General features: G+C 38.4%; 1 protein-coding gene across 1 annotated transcript in view; it reads left to right on the top strand.

Moving 5' to 3' along the window:
- LOC134843703 (serine/threonine-protein kinase N2-like) overlaps positions 1–17960 on the top strand; it is a 234593-nt gene that overhangs the window by 210097 nt on the left and 6536 nt on the right. Inside the window, exons 2-11 of the mRNA XM_063859940.1 lie at positions 8647–8692; positions 8766–8918; positions 8990–9113; positions 9192–9479; positions 10318–10470; positions 10546–10905; positions 11011–11187; positions 11340–11455; positions 11559–11898; positions 16953–17517. Coding sequence (XP_063716010.1) covers positions 8657–8692; positions 8766–8918; positions 8990–9113; positions 9192–9479; positions 10318–10470; positions 10546–10905; positions 11011–11187; positions 11340–11455; positions 11559–11898; positions 16953–17517 — 2312 coding nt within the window. The 5' untranslated portion in view covers positions 8647–8656. The remainder of the gene's footprint in view (positions 1–8646; positions 8693–8765; positions 8919–8989; positions 9114–9191; positions 9480–10317; positions 10471–10545; positions 10906–11010; positions 11188–11339; positions 11456–11558; positions 11899–16952; positions 17518–17960) is intronic.

Genomic DNA, 17960 nt, shown 5'->3' with positions numbered 1-17960 from the left:
TCGTAGCATCGGAGACTTTGTTTAGTTTTAAAAATATCTAAAACTTTCTTGAGCTAAGGAAAAATTAGAGGTGTCAAATAATAAATCCAGTGAAGTGAACATCGCCTAAAATTCGAAAAATGTATGTTTCAGTAATAATCAATGGTGAAGTAGCCATTAAGACATTTTATGCACATTAAAAATTTAAAGATTGTTGTTTTTTAAGGACCCAACAGTAATGCCACAAGTGAAGAATAGGAATCTCAAAATTGATTCGTTAACGTTCTTGAATGTTGTTGATCCTACTGAGAATCAGTGTTTTTGTTAGAAAAAGGTTTAAATGCAAGTAGCGCTATGCTCTTATTAACCAAAAAAAAACTTATTGCATCAGGGAAGTTAAAGATTAAAAGCTTTTTTTTCACCGTGGAAGTTTAAAGGGATCAAATCATATTTCTGGTCGAATGTCACATTGTGATAAGTTGATTCCTTAAGATCTAATACAAAAATTTTGATATACAATTTTTGTGCGGGAGTTCTTAACAAATGAAAACTTATTATTACTTGTTCTTCAAAAGCACGAGTGTTAATCAGTTGAATTTTATTTGCCACTTACCAAAGAAGTTTTACTACATTAGTATATAAATGAGTGTACTCTTTGAGTTTTTTGACTCGGAGTCCTCACCAAACAAATATGACACGAAATCGTGAAATGACCACTGATTCCGTATGCGAAACTTGCCATCAAAAAATCAAAAAGAATGAAGATACATTCTGTTGCATCGTGTGTAATTGCAAAATGCACCTGACGAAAAGCTGTACCAGCCTAAGCGATTCAGCAATCAATGGTATTACGACACTTGGAAAAAACATTGCTCTACTCTGCAACAGATGTGTGGATTCCAACGGATATGAGAGACTCCGAAAAGCAGTCAGTGACGCTGAACAAACCTCGCCGAAGCAATTCAAGAAGATTGAAGAGGATATGGACGAACTCAGAAAGAACGTACAGGAGATTAAAACGCTGTTCTCCCAAACCACAATGAAGCCAAATGAGATCAAATCAGAAGCAAAAACCAAGGTACCGATAAACGCAACGCCGAAACAAGAAAATCAAAACGGAATCCGCATCCGCGGCATCCCTGAACTAAACGACAAAGATTAAAGAAAAAGACAAGAAAATGACCTCCAACAAGTAAAAGAAATCGTGGAGCACATGCAAATTGTGCCAGAGATAGTTGATCTGTTCCGGATGGGTCAACGACAGGAAGGCAAGGACCGAACCATACTGGTAAAAGTCCCAATTTGGCAGAAACGACTAATACTATCATCCGCTTGCCGCCTAAAAACATATGACAAACCTGTGTTTGTCAGCCGCGAGCTATCAGTGGATGAAGCAAAACTCGAAAATCAAGCACTGCAAAAACGGCGGGAGCTCATAAACGAAAACATCGATAAACAAAACCTGCGCATCCGCGATGGAAAACTCTACCAGAAAATAGAAAACAGATGGACAGCAGTTGCAACCGAAAAAACGGAGAACTCAATCTCCAATTGACTAGAACTCTTTCCTAGCCTACTCATCTACAACGTCCGAAGCATACTCGACTACAATCGAAGATCAAACTTCGCAAATGGATAAACACAAGCTGTCAATACCAACTACTTTGCCTAACCGAAACATGGTTAACCAACGACATAACAGACAACTCCATATTCTTGCCTCAATTTGAACTCTATCGATCTGAAAGAACTTCAAAAGCCGGTCTATCAAAACACGGAGAAGTTCTAATTGGCATCAACGCCAACATACCACATAACCGCATTGATACAGGCATGCAAGACTGCGTAATGGTTCAACTCAAGATATCTGTACCAATACTTGTCTGCTGTATATATTGTGCCCCTGTGTATAGCCCATACCGATGGTCACTAGATCAACTTAAATCATTGCTGAACTTAATAAAAGCAACACAACGCGAGCAAGGCATACAAAATCTTGTCATTGTTGGAGATATCAACTTCTCGTGTACAAATTGGAAATCACTCTCATCAAAATGCGAGTACGAACAAAGCATCCTAGACAACTTCCAGGAATTAAACCTGGAACAATTCATCATAACCGATACTGGAAAGAGCCTGGATATCCTGCTCTGCAACAATCCTGATATCATACTAGACGTATACATGGACAATCGGCTCAAAAACGACTTCACCTCAGATCACCCACCTTACGGCTCAAAGTTACATATGAATCACAAAATGAATCCCGAAAGAGTCCCTCTAACCTCCCAAAAGTACGACTTTTCAGGCTTTGCCTTCAAAAAAGCCAACTGGAACGAAATCAACGAATATGTGCGAGAGCACCACTTCAACCCATACTGCTACAGCAACGTTGATCTCCTGGTAGATCAGTGATATAATTGGATCTACGGTATTATAGTCAAACAAATACCCCGAACAACCCAACATAGGAAACATCTAGCGCCCTGGGTTTCTCCTACGAGCTCAAACCTCATGAAAAAAGTAGAAACTCTCAGACGCCAAAGTAAAACAAATACCCTAAAGATCCAGCAGTTACAAACTGAATTGTCCTTATCGCTCTCAGCTGACCAATGCAATCATGAAACAGAAATTTTCAAGTCTGGAATCTTCTCAAACGTCCAAAAATACCTCAAAACTATCATGAAAACAAGCTCAATCCCAACTGAAGTATTTCTTGACGATAAGTCAGCTAATACCGATATCGAAAAAGCCGAATTATTTAATCAGTACTTCCAATCCGTTTTTAGTAAGAATCACTACGATTATACTCTCACAGAGGGACAGCCCAAGCTGTCGATGATTCATTTCTCAGAACTAGAAATACAACTCGTTCTCTAATCGCTGGACGAGAGCAAGGCCAAAGGACTTGACCGTATGGGGAACAACCTTCTGAAAAAATTATCAGACTCCCTACCAAAGTCACTGCATCTCTTATTAAACACAATTGCAAACAAATGCTCTTTCCCCATCATTCTGGAAAACAAGCGAAATAATCCCCATATTCAAAGAAGGGAACAAACAAATGGTAGATAATTACAGGCCGATCAGCCTCCTCGTAGCAGTATCCAAAGTCCTCGAGAAACTTATTTTCGACAGAATGTACCCAATCCTATCCACCGTATTGTCCCAATCTCAACACGGTTTTCGGCAAAGACGCTCATCTATAACAAACCTAACCGAATACCTGCACAAAATGTTTGTGAACTTTGACAATAGCAACTGCCACTTCCTAGCGTCATTTTACCTCGACTTACTGAAGGCTTTCGACAAAGTCAATCACAATATAACGATCGAAAAACTCAGCAGAGCTGGAATAACAGGCCCAATACTGGATCTAATCAAAAGTTACCTGACCGGTCGAACCCAAACAGTACGCATCGGCAGCTCGGTCTCAAGCCAACTGCCAATTTATAGTGGAGTGCCGCAAGGATCTATTCGAAGGCCACTCCTTTTCTTAGTATACATCAACGACTTGCCAAAATGTGTCATGTCATCGTGCTACGGCTATGCGGATGACTATAAAATTATGGGCACCGACCCGACTACCCTGCACATCGATATTAGAAAGTCTGGAAGTGGTGTGAAACCAATGAAATGCGCCTCAATATGACCGAGAGCAAAACACTAGTAATTAAGGGCGAGTGCAACCTAAGTATATTCTCGTACAAATTCGAACAGCCTAACGAACTTAAAGATCTTGGAATGATAATGTCAAAAAATCTTAACTGGACTTCTCATGCAAACAATCGTGCGAGCAAAGCACTGAAGGCCCTATACGGCATCAAAAGAAACTTATCACCTGCCACAACCATGAACAACAGGAAAAATGCATATAAAAGCTATGTAGTACCTATCGTTAGCTATGCATCATCAGTCTGGAAACCCTCAAAGGAAGATCTTGCCACCTTAGAAAAAGTGCAACAGAGAGCAACGAAATGGATACTTGTTAATAAACAAATTCCTTATAAATCGAGGTTAACCACGCTTCAAATTCTTCCCTTGTCTCTTTACCAAGAAATGCATGTACTACTTTTGTTCGCGAACATTCCAAGAGGAAAGACCGACCTGGAATGGTGGCGATTTATAGAAATCACTGAATCAAATCGACCGAAAACAACAAGACGTTTCAACGCGAAGAACTTTCGACTTCATAAATGCGAAACTGATTTCTGGCAACGCGCCTGCAGCCTGGCAAACATATTTCACGATCACCTGAAATATGAAGTCCTATTAAGTGACTCGTTCAAACCAAAAATATCAAGAGTGTACTGGCAATTCTACGAGAAAATCTACAATGAAGTCGATACCTGCACCTGGAGAATCAACTGCGGATGCACAAGATGCTTAAACTTCAAAAAACTAAACTCATTAAACTAAAATATGATTGATCTCATAAACTTGATTCGGGAGCTAACTCCCATGGATGTATCCTAAATTCTGTTTTATTATTATTATTATAAACCAGAAGGTCGGAAAATTTTAACAAAAACAAAAAATTTTCTCGGGGCTATCACTCCGAAAATTTTGGAGTTTTGTACATACATCAATGCTCGAAAATACTGGTCAAAGCGCTCAAACGTATGCAGCCAAGTCGTGGGTTGAAACACTTTTTCAAGAAAAGGAAGAGTGCGGGAAACTCAAAGTGTTTCAAGGAGATAATGCCTCAGAACTGTCATCATTAATTAACGATAATGACATTAAGACAAATGAATCTCGAGCGGCTGAAACTTTTTGGATACCGTTGTCAAGATTACATGACACGTTTATAGCAACAGAGCTGGAAAGCTCTTCGCTGTTTTGTGTGATGAAAACGAGGAAACCCTGGACAATCAGAAAAACGTAGAACTTTCCATATTTATTTGATGACCACTCGATAATAACTGATTAAAATCTTATTTTGTACAAAACCAAACAAACCTCCTCTGTAACTATCACAGAAACCATCTGAACAGAATTCGAGAAGATTACGAATGTCGCCTTTGCCACCAATCAATGGTCACAGATGGCACTGCCAACGAGAATGGCAGGCTTCGGCATACAGACTCCCTGCGATATTGCTACGAGTGCCTTCCTCTCTTCCTTCGTCTCCACACAGCAGTTATCTGTCCTCTTACACCCCCAGTGCGCAACTGATAGTTTTGCGTCAGCCCTCGACATCTGGTTGAACAAAGCCTCTTGTGCAGTAATTCTTACTGACGATTCAGCCAAACAGAGCAACTGGACCTCTCCCGTATACAGGAAGAAGTTTTCGTCCTTGCTAGCCCTGTGTAATGACCAAGACAAAGGTCGTCTTCTGGGATGTGCGTGTATTGGTTCAGGAGATTGGATAGACAATCTACCATCGTCAACGTTACAGCTGGATTTAACCATTGATGAATTTTGCGTTGCCACTGGTTACAGACTCGGTGCCCCCATTGCGAGCACTTTCAAGTGTGTCTGCGTCTCTTTCTGTGACACCGATGGCGCATTCGCACTCATTTGCTCAAAAATCGCAGCACCTTTCCGAAGACATAACAATTGTAATATCCTTATTAAGCTATTGTTGTCGGCCGCCGGCCTGCCTTCAACACTGGAACCATTGGGCTTGTTGAGGAAAAACGGAATTCGTCCTGATGGTGTCACTTTATCGTCCTGGAAATAAGGGAAAGTAGTGGCATGGGATTTTACGTGCGTAAATCGCTTAGCGAATTCGCATCAGAGACTTGCCACTAACGAAGGTCCAGCAATTGCCAGCGAGGCTGAAAACCGAAAGCGATCACATTATCCAGACCTGCCTTATTTTCGAGCCTTAGGCAATGGAATGCCTTGGAGGAATTGGCGACAGCAGTTTGAAGTTCATCAGAGAAGTATCGAGAAGAATTGCCGAGAATACCAACGAAAAGCGGTCAAACTGCTTTGTCAGACAAAGACTCAGTCTACAAGTCCAGCGAGGAAATGCTGCACGTCTGACAGAAGCTACACATCAGGCTTATTAACGAACATTTTTTAAAACCAGAATGTCTGACAGGTTTTTTAAATTTTTTGTGTTGTAAATAAACATCTTTTCCTATTCCTCTGTAAATGAAAAATTGTAACTACTTCAGCGCGTTTTAATTTTGAATTTGAAAAGTAACTTACATTTCGATATTCATTTACTTCCGGATTAGCCGTTGCACGGACGTTCGCTAAGAAACACCGACGTAGTACTACATTAATGACATTGAACCGGATTTGTGTTCAACGAGGACATCGACGGGGCTGTCCGTGGAGTCTGTGCCATTTCTCAAGTAGCAATTCGAAATTTAGCAAAAACCCAATAAAATAGGTCAAAAATCCAACAAATTAGGGTAGAATACCGAAGAATATATTTTTTAAAATACCCCTGTTGTTTCTCAGAGTCGCTAAAAAACGACATATTTGATATTGATCGGTAAAAAACAGAACAGCCGAATACATGACGAAGAGCGATCACAGAAGACATAGAAAAATGTTTTGCAAAAGGAGTGTAACATTCGCCCGGAAGTATATATCGCCGGAAAATAAAGCTAGGTTGTAAAACGACTGGCTAGCGTCTAAACACAGCTCTACAAGCTTTTAACTGTCTCTACCAAAGCCAGTTCTTTGTGTGGTCCTTTTAACATCGGTTCGACAAAATCGCTACCGTTTTGGGCTATCGGCCAGAACTCTCATATTAACTTAGTTACATGCAAAAGCTTTCTTAGTTACATGCAAATGAGCTCATGGCTGGGTCTCAGTATCCCCAGACCACGAGGTCACTCCTTAAAACAAGGCTTTTACTTATTTATTATATTACGATTGTTTTTATTCAGTAGATGAAAATCATCTTATCCATCGGAGATGGATCAACCTTTTCCATCAACTCCTAGCTTCTCATACTCTGAAAATGAAATCGGTGTTAATTAAATTCAACTCAGGACATTCCAGGTAGTTAAAAGTTACAAAAATGGAGTTAGAGTTTCCTCCCCGAGACCCTTACGGATTCTGGAATGCGGACGAAGAGCGGTCTTATCGTCCTTCCGGAAGGGTGGTAAAATCGCCCCAATACCCTTCCTAATTCTCGGGAAGTCTTCGGTAATGATTGTACAGCTACAATCGTTACAATTCGGACAGCTTGTATTGTTATTTCAGTCGTCAGTATCGCTGTGTCTTCACGAAAATCTGTCCGTATTTTTCTATTCGCGACAATCGTCGTTCTGATTTTTCTCTCATTTTCAGTTGTAGCGAAATTTCGAAGGTCGTGACGTGTCTTTGTTTCAGAACGAATTATTAAATTTTATTACGTCACGGCAAACTGACCATTCGTTCGATTTGTACTGCTAAAACTGCCAATCTTTCCAGTCTACGGGCAGAATAAAATTTCGAAGTCGCCATGCATATTGGCGCCATTCTGGTCGAATGTCACAGAGCCGCCGTAAAATGTTTTGAAAAAGGAGCCTCCGTTATGTTACAAATAGCAATTTAGCTTCAAGGTATCATGGATGTGTAGCTTAGAGGGAGGGAAGGAGACCGCATCTAAATAAGAGGGTTCGAACCTGTGAAGGGCCGCTTGTTTTTCATGAACTTTTTCCTACGCTAGCTGAAATGCGTCCGCTCTATTTATTGAGGTATCTTAGTTGGTAAATTTCTTTTTTTTCAAAATGACTGGTGCTGCTAATATGTCATTGGCTTGCGTCCTTTAGCAATTATGTAGACTCATAATTGGCGTGCGTGGCTTAAGAAATTTTGTAGACTCAAAGTTTGACTCATCAGTTTTCCCCAGTAGCGTTATCGGTCATATTTTTGCTTGTGTATGCGAAGTGAGACTTCGCCTTTGTGTTAAACGATAACTTTAACTTGGTTTCCTCCAAGTAAACATCAACCGAGTGATATAGTTTTGTTTCGGCGTTATTTCCGACAGTGGCTTTCGTATGTGCAATACTATGTGTGCGATGCTTCGGCAGTGTTACGAAGCGCCAGTACGCCTCTGTAACATGAAATTTTGCTGTTTTTTCAACCAGTGAATTGATATATATGCTATAACTCTCGTCGTAAATCTAACATTTTTTGTTCTTAATCTCTTGAAATACTTCAAGAAGATTTAGCGGGACCGAGCCTGTTGAATAGGATTCAGAAAAGAGGTACCGTACTTCTAAACAAGAACTAAGGTTTGGGGTCGTTCCCTTCTAGCCCACCGCCTAGTACTAGTAACACATTTCATAACACCCCGTTCTTTGATTTTTTTGTGGCTGTCTTAGCTGGGGGACTGTAATGCTGGAGGGACTGTCATGGGGAAAAGTTAAGATTTTTTTTTGTAAAAAGAAGGCCAGTCTAAAAGTACGGAAACATTACTTTACAATTCGAGCAGCAAGAGACTTGAACGCACTGCCAAGTGAAGTCATAAACTCTAAAATAACGAAAAATTTTAAAAATAAACTGGACAATTTTTGGAGAAAAACTGGAATCAATTATTTCGAAACTAATAATTGAAAAGGAATACGATACGGCCCAAGCTGATCGAGAGAGACCAAAAATCGCCTATATGATCAGAATGAACTGATCTGAACTGAAAAAGAAGCAGGTCTATAGAACATAACCCTATTAACGTTTTATTATTATAACGACCCCATAACGACTATTAACGTTTTTTAGAAATGAAATGAGTGTAGCTGTCGGGCACAGTCTTTCTATGAAGGTAGGTTTTTGAAAAATTTTGAATGTCTTTTTCATATATTTTGAAACAGTTGAAAATCATTTTTCGGTTTCAGGACTTAAGCAGAAACGAGTTCTTAATAGACCCCAGTAGGTTGGATCTCAGTGATCCTCTCAGCATAAAAAAGTTGAAAGAGTGGAAAACAGAACTTACAAATGAATGGTACAAAGAGCTCAAAATACAGCAGGCGTACCAGAAAATGGAAGGAGTAAGTAATATAGGGGTAGTTGTATTGGAGCTCGCCTGGAAAGCTGTAAAATTCGTTTTGATTTTTGTTAGGCATACGCGCAATACGGCAATCGGAGTCAGATAACTGATAACTCATTGCGCGACTCCAGGATGAGGGCCGATGAAGTTCAGCGCCAATTGACCCTAATTAACGACAAAATCTTCGCATCTGATGGTGACATAGTTTTGCATTAGAATACCGGTTGTGAAAAAAACAGCATGAAATGTTAATAATAATTTGGATTATTTTTAGTGGATTCCAAATTCAGCATGGATCAATCATCTGCTTCCATAACTCAAGACCCTAACAGCAGCGGAGACGAAATCGATCATATCCACTCCAGAGTGAATGGCGCCAAACATCGGCCGACAAATAATGGAGCCAATTTGCATGGCGTTGAATACAGTGGAAGCGGTAGTAAAAATTCTGATTTCGAAGAGCAGCGTAGAAGCTCTGGTCGAGAACTTGTTGATGAGGACGAAGATGAACGACTTAAAAATTTAAGAAGAAAACTTGAAATCGAGCAAGACGTTAGGCGAGGTATGTACGTTAAATTGAACTACGCTAGGTTTACCATGATAAGGAGAAATTTGTTCAAAAGATGGTCAAATTAGGAATGGTGCGCTTGAAACGTGGAATGTATGGTTATTTCACCTAGAAGATTTGAAAATGGAGAAGAACTTTGTCTTCTGGCGTGTTTTATTTTTTTTCGTTTTCCCTACAAAATCAGTTACACCATATAATCGTCCGAATGGCTCGAGTGATATATCATTTTAAAGCCCTCTCAGTCGTGTGAATTGAACGGCAATATGAAATTTTCAAATAGATCTTCCCAGTGTCGAGCAAATCCACTTTGAAGTTTGAAGAAAACTAATTTTGAAAGCTTCATTTAGCTCTTCCTTGGCGATAAAGTTTTTTTTTATGAAATCAAAAAATTATTCTGCCATTGAAGTGGTCGGAACATCATGTGCTAAATGAACACCAACCGGCTATCCCTGTTTTGATATGTGCATTATCCGTTTTTTTTTTAATAGCAATCGACTCGGTCTGGTATTTATTATTAAAACATGTATGAAAACAAGCGTGCAAAAAGCGGATGTGGTGAATGCTTCGATTTGGGCGCGGCAGACTTAGATTCAATCCCCCAGTCTGGACTATTTGTTTTCAAGGATCGATTTCTCTAGAGCTAATTTTCATTTTTTGCAAACTGTTTGTAAAAACAGCAACTATTATCTATGTTTTGCTTGGCCTCTGCAATTTTGCCTATGTGTTGTTTGTATCCCTAGTTACTCTAAGTTATAAAGTTTGTATCAATAGTTAAGAAAATGCAAGTTAGAATCATACAAACTGAACGGCAGTCATGTTTTCTCCGTTTTAGGAACTGAGAATTTGATTAGCCAGTTCAAGAAGTTCAACAAGAAGCAGGAGTTATTCGAAACTGAAGATATGCTGAAAGAGAGCAAGACGAAAATCGAACTGATCAAAATGAGCATCGCGAGGGTTCGAAATGAAAATGCGAAAGCAGGCAGGGGTAAGACGTCGATAGATCGGCAAAATTTTAAAGCTTTTGAAAACGCACAAAGTTACCCTGTTTTTTTCTATTTAGGAGATGAAATTGGTTCTCAGTCGTTAAACGAAAGAATCGAGGATATCAAACACCGCATATGCGTAGAATGGAGGATTGCTGAAGGAGCAAGGAACATGATGAAGTTGCCAAATGCAGACAAGAAAGCAATGAACGAGACGAAAGAGCGGGTGGCTGAATGTGAAAGGAAACTTGCTATTTTGAAGTACAGTTTGGAAAAGAGGGAGTTTGAATTGCAAATAGTTGAATATGGGCACACAGCCCCGATTCCCACGGTAGACATAACTCAGATTGCAGCTCAAGGCGCAACTCTGCCACCAGATTCAAATCTGTACCGCAAAGCGGATCCTCTTACTGGAAACTTGAAGATACAGTTGCTAGGTATGACGGTCTTTTGATTCACCTTAGAAGTCTCTTAGTTCTGCATATGGTTCTTTGTAGGATTGCAATTCAAATTTTATAAATTATAACTAATTTGTTTTTAAGGATGCCAGGATGTTCTTCTTGGATTGCCGCAGAATGCGTCCAGAGTTTCACTAGATTCTGGATTGGATTCTGTATCCTCTTCAGGCTCAAACAAGTCTAGTCGGATCCTGAAAGGGTCAAGCAAGGACAAGAAAGAACGCAAAAGCACTGAAAACAAGGAGGCGGACAAATCATCAGGTCGGGCATTTACAATTCGATCGCTGTAACAAATCAAAAAATTGCTTAAAGAGTTAATGTTTTCAAAATCGAAAATCAACGAAAATTTAAATGCTTTCATAGATGATTAGGTGGGCTATGTTATAAGGTTGTAATTGTTTTCCTGTGTTTAGATCTATTATTTGCCAAGATCAAAATTGACAACGCACCTGTAGCGCAAACTTCTTCGAAGCCAATGAGTAACCAGGGTTGGATTGAAGACGAGGAGTTCAGTATCAATCTAGAAAAAGTAAATTTTTATCCTAATGAAGTGGGTTTGTACAAAAAACAGTTGAAAATTCGTGATTTTTTTGACGACGTTTGAGGTGTTTGACCAGTATTTTTTCTGTTAGGCGCGTGAAATTTGCATCGAGATACACTGGAAAGATTCGAAACAGATATGCGCTCTCAAATATCTCAGACTAGTCGATTTCCTCGACAATAAACCGCACGGCCTATGTCTGCACATGGAACCACAGGGAACCCTCTTTGCCAAAATCCAATTCACAAGCCCTGGTCTGAAAAAATCAGCGGCCAGACTTCAGAGGCAGAAAGGATTGGCAAAAAGGAAGAACTTCATGCGACAGACGGAGCTAAATACGACGTTTGCTGCGTGGACGCGGCTGCTGCTCAGGGGAGGAGCTGATAGAAAGATGTCCCAATACAATCCTCCCAATTCTTACAACACAACAGGTAATTCATTTATCAATCAGTAGTCTTCTTTCTGGGATATAATTTTGGTGCAAGTGATTGGATTAGAAGTTAAAAGCACCCAACCGTTCAAGAAAACATCTAGACGCTGAATTTGATAAAAATTGGTTGACTGATACGAAGTATCTGATCATATTGGTACGAGGTGTGACAAATAATATTCTGTTTTCTTTCGTTGGCGCGTTTGATGGCTAGCTCTGTCGGCTTATTTGCTACGACGTTCTTGCACATGCCTTACATTTCAATCTTTCGTAGTGAACGCCAAGTTTTCTAATCGCCAACTATATTTATTTCAATTTTAAAAAGGTAACAAGATGTTTTTAAAATGATTTATATACGACGGAAAAGACTTTGATACGAGCTGTTCAGCTCTTCTTAAATGTCAATGAAAGAAGTTAAGGCACTTATTTAGGTCGTGTTTTTAAGGGTCGATGAACAAAGTTCAGACTCATTGGGCGCAATGATTTTTTGTTAGTTTTTTTTTCTTCAGGAAAAATCTTAGTTTGTTCAGGCTCAACAATATTTTTTTGCGGTTTGACTTTTGATTTCTTTTTAAGTTCAGTTCGTTTCCTGTGCTTAAAGGAAGACAATGTCCACTATCGAACAGCAAAAGTGTAAAGGTTACGAAAAACGTGATTGGCTTCTTGTTTCGTAAATGGAATTTAATTTTCGAATTTCCCTGCGAAATAAAAAAATATTACCTATGAATCCAGTTTTCTCAAATTGGGTTAATTTGATCAAAATAGTGTCAATCATCAATTGTTCTAAAAATTCAAAGAGCTGTGAGGCCATCTTTTTTTTTCTTTGAAATTCGAAAGTTGAGATTTTTTTCAAGAAATATGTCCATATTTTTTCCTGATTTGCGTTCATTGACACTTTTCCAACTGCCTGTTGTCATTTTTTTTGTTTTTTTTCCCAAAAAAAGTCAAATATTCAAGCCTAAATTTACTTTTTCGTGGTTTGAATTTTGATTTTTCTATGTTCTTATTATACAAGCAAAGTGTATTGTATGAAATCTCCTTTTTTTCAAACAAATCGCAAATATTAGTGTTCGTTTTGAACTCAAATGTACTTTTTCGTGGTTTGAGTTTTGATTTTGTTAAGTTTATTACACAAGCAAAGCTTGCGTGATTGTATGAACTCTCTTTTTCCATCCGCAAATATTAGTGATCATTTTGAAATTGTTCATTTTGATCAATAACCAGCTATTAAGTACAGCCAATGCTAATGGATATTAACAAAGACTATTATATTACAAATAGCACTTAATCTTCTAGGTGGCATGGATCTGTAGCGTAGAGATAGCGAAGTAGACCCACATCAAAATTAAAGGGTTCGAACCAGGGCAAGGTCGGATGTTTCTAATGATTTTTATCGTCTACTTGTTAAAATGCGTCTGCTCTATAAATAAGCATGTTAGTTGGTAAATTTATTTTTTTTCAAGTTCACTGGATTGCTAATGCGTCATAATTGGCTTGCGTCACTTAGCAATTTTGTTGACTAATAATTAGAGTGCGTCACTTAACAAGTTTTTTAGACCCAGTTTTACTTTTTCAGTACTTCCCAGTAGCGTTATCGGTCATATTTTTGCTTGTGCATGCGAAGTGCAACTTCGCCTCTGTTTTACACTTGCGAAGCGAGTGCATTAGTACGAACCTTCAAAATTTTTTTTCCCAACCTAAGTCGAAATTATTCTGCCGTTTTTAGGACACCTGTACAGCTTCTCATAGCATGTGCTTTGACATTCGAATAGTAATAATTTAACACAGTTGATGCTTTTTCAATTCATCAAATGAGTCGAAAAAGTGATGTGATTCAAATAACATTCCAATAATGAAAACTCGATTTTAGTGCTTTATTCGTGACTAGTGTTTGTCGGTTGTTAAGCTTGCGTGGCTGAGTGGATAGTGCGTGAGACTCAAAATCTCTTGATTGCAGTAGTTCGCAGATCGAATCCTAGACCTAGTCGAGTTTTTGCTAATTCGAGGTTAATATGATTTAAAAAAGTCTCAATAATAAATTGTTTTAGAAATTCAAAGAGCTTTAAATTCAAAATTGTACTGGAAGAAATGCAAAAAACTAAGGATAATTATGGCTGGAAATGCCAGAATTGCACGTTCACGATATAAAACGACTATTTCAAATCATTTAGAACGCAATAAAATTTTGATAAAAATTGCTCGTTTGTGATCGAACTTTTTTGCGTTGGAATCTGAATGATCGTAAAATTATTTGTTTCGATAATATTTGTCTGCATATTTACTTGAGCGAGCTTCGAGCGTAGGTTATTAGTACCCATCTTCTTTTCTTTCTAGCCTACCTCGCAGATAAAACAGTGCTTCAAAATTGTTCTGTTATTTGGTTGCTTTTCTGCTATAATTACGATCTGTAGCATTGGAAAAATCATAGATTCTGTTATCTGCTTCATTTGTGGCTAGTGTTTGCGATTTATTCAGCTTTTGGGCTGAGTGGTTAGTGCGTGAGACTTTTTTTTTCATGTCATTACTGCTCCATAGACCTTAAAATGCAGTCGGAAATTTCAGTGCTTCGCCCTGGTGCAAGTAGTCATGTTTCTATTCCTTATTGCTTTTTATAGAGCTGCTTTTTGTCATGTTCTCGTTAGTGTTCGCGAAGCGAAGCCCAGCCTCTGTTTAACTAGTTTTATCCAATAAATTGTTGAATTCGTCTTATTTGGTTGGGTGGTTTGTTTTAAGTGGCTTTTTATATCTTTTTGTATTTTGATACAAAAGCCACTTTTTAGCGTTTTTTTTAATCGGAAGGCTTAATTTTTTTTCAAGCTCAAATTTTCTTTTTCGCTGTTTGACTTTTGAGTTCTTTTTTTTTAGTTCTTTACTTAGGTAAAAAAGGCAAATTCCGTAATCGAAAATGGTGATCGACTTCTCATTTTGAAAATGGAATTTAATTATCAGATTTCCAAGCCAAATGAAAACTTTACCCAACAATCCAGTTTTCTCAAATTGGGTTAGTGTTATCAAAAATGTGCTAATCAAAAATTGTTCTCAAGTTTCAAAGAGTTTTAAGCAGAAAAACTTTGCGTGAGTGGAACGGAACGATTTGTCAACATAATGAAAACAAAATTTCAGACCTTCAATTCATTTTCTTCTGTTTTTCTGAAAATCTACATAAACTATCCCAAAGTGCAGTCGGATTGTAAGGGTCGTCGTGATATAGGTCATGGTGATTTTTCAGTGTTTTCTTTTGGAAAAAGTCTTTATATTCTCTAGTAAATACAGATGTGCATTCATACTTATTAATGCATTAATGAATTGTATATGTGCACTTTTTGATTTCAATTTAAATCCATCTGCTAAAAATGAGGTAAATTGCTCTCTGCAAAATGGGAAAGTGTTAAGCTCACGAAAAACGTGATGGATTCCTAGTTTCGAAAGTGGAACTTATTTTCAGATTAACCAGCGGAATGTAAACTAAACGTATTAATGCAGTTTTCTCAGAGTGAGTTGATCTAATCACAAAAGTGTCAATGATAAATTCGTCTTCAAATTCAAAAAGGGTTGAGGCTATATATTTTTAACTTAGAAATTCGAAAGATGAAGTTTTTTTTTCTGTTTACTTGCGTTCATTGACTCTTTTCCAACTCTGTTAGCTATGTTCAGGGCTTTCTCCAATACGAGTACTTAATGTGAATTTCAGTTAAGTCTTTGATAGAAACTAATTAGCAGTTTTAATATACTTACAGTCGCGAGAGCAAGTGTCTTGTAACCAGAAACTAGAATTTTTTCCCCGTAAAACAACTTTTCTGACAAATTTTACTTGTTTTTCTTCCTCGCTCTTTTATTGAATTTTAACAACTTCCAGGATCGTGATCATTTGGCCTAGAGGTAGATTGGTTGTGTTTGCACCCTTGGGCCTAAGGTTCGAGTCCCGGCCGGACCTTGTTTTTTCAGTATGTATGAAATTGAAGTTGTTTTCTGGTAAAAATTGAATCATCGGGCTTTCATTTGTTGCTCAAATTTCGTCGATTTTTTTTTAGCTCAGTGCATCTCCATTGTTAAAAGGAAGGCGAACTGTACTATCGAACAGCAAAAGTTCTTGTTTCGAAAGTGGAATTTAATTATCAGATTTCCCAGCGAAATAAAATCTTTACCTATTGATCCAGTTTTCTCAAATTGGTTGTTTCATGAAAAAATTATAATTTTTTTTAGAAATTCAAAAAAGTTTAAGGCCATCTATTTTTTCTTTAAATCGAAGAATGAGATTTTTTCAAAAATCAAGTCAGTTTTTTTTGTTTTTTTTTGCGTTCATTTCTCTTTTCAAACTATCAGTTGGCACTGTTCATTATAGTTGCAAGTGTTGTTTTGTTCATTATATTTTGGGACTTCAAACTTTTTTACAGAATCATTTTTTTTCGGCTCAACTGGTGTCTGCTCAAAAATGGTGGGCTTTGTTTCCGCTTCGTCAGTTTTGTTCCGCTTCTAATTTAAAATTCAAATGTTTTGTTTGGCGAGACATACGAAAAATTTAGTAGACCTAGTTTTTCAACATTTTTCGTTTTTGTCTTTCTATTGTTTTTTATGTTTGTGTTTATTGCAAGTGATGCGAAGCTCCGGTTCGCTTCTGTGTTGAAAAATGTTATTCGGTTTTCCTGTTTCCATCATATTGTATCATAAATGGTGCGGAGTTTCGCTTCACTTTGCGTAAAAATTGTCAACCACTAAAGATTCTTTAAATTGAGAGGTTGTTGAAAACTATTCAAAAATAAAATGTCTATCATTTAGTTTGTTTTCTTGAGTTCATTGACCCTTTTCTAACTATTATTACTTAAAACCGCTGTTTCTCCCGTGGTTAAGAATGCATATGGTTTTCTGAATTTTCTGGGCCCCGGGTAATGTTACTTCACCCTCAAGCTACGAGCACGAATCATGATGAATTTCGAGGCGCCGACTTTTCGACTGATAGGCGAAGACTTAGCCCCTTAATTATTACTCCCCAGAATTCAACTTATAGATCATTGTTGCGTTGAGTGCAAATTTTTAATGTAAACGTGACGCTTTCAGGTCGAAACGCATCTCCCAACGCCTCTTACTATCACGCCCAATTCGCCACTGTCAGTGGAGCTAAAAGCTCAGAGAACGTTACCCCGGTCGCACCACCGAGGAAGTCCGCTGATGCACCACACTACTCGGGACAGAAGGCCGTTCTAGGAACCTCAAATCGGCCAGAATCCACACAAGTTTCACACTTCTCGGCATGTGTATCTCAACTAAAGACAGTGAATAACAATCCTGCAAATAACAATGCGACTCTGGATGCTGCCACGAAGCAGTATGTTGAGAGCAATTTTAATCTCGGAGGAGCGACAAAACCAGTTGAAGAGTTCCAGCTACCGGAAGCAAACTCAGACTTCTCGTCTATGCAGATAAGCAGCGGACTGTCGAAGGCAGTCTCGAATGCTCCGCTTTTACCTGAAGCTCTTCCACCTTCGCAACCATCTCAGCCCAGTCATTCCAGGTCGCCCCAGACCAATGTGACAGAAGTGTTGCAATCCCAATCCTCGAATAGTCGCAAGTTGGGAAAACTCAAAGATGGCATGTCTACCTTCTTAACTATAAAAGACTTCAGGTGAGTTTCCTTTGGCTATCCTCCGATGGCCATCCAAAGACTTTGACGGTCTAATTTTGATTGGAAATTGCTGCTCAACAACATTTAATGGGCTACAAATAAAGTCTGTAAGAAAGGTACAATTTTCTACTTCTTTAATTAAAGGGGAAAAACTGAATGCATTTCAATGTCAATTGAATAGGTCATGTAGATGTGTGTTATTACACGAGAGAGAGAGAGAGAGAGAGAGAGAGAGAGAGAGAGAGAGAAAGAGAGAGAGAGAGAGCGTCATGCAATCGGGAATAATTGGGTTATTTTTTTTTTGAAAAAAATGATAATAATTGATTCTTGAAACTGGAAGATGTTTTAATTGGTTACCCCTGCGATAAGTAAGGGTATTGCAACCGGGTACTAGACTTTTTCCCCGTGAAGACTTTTCTTCGCAGGGCTTTTCTCCTGGACTC

Source organism: Symsagittifera roscoffensis, chromosome 4 (assembly GCF_963678635.1).
Source record: "Symsagittifera roscoffensis chromosome 4, txSymRosc1.1, whole genome shotgun sequence".
Lineage (NCBI taxonomy): Eukaryota > Metazoa > Xenacoelomorpha > Acoela > Convolutidae > Symsagittifera > Symsagittifera roscoffensis.
This window is presented reverse-complemented; position numbering and strand designations above follow the sequence as displayed.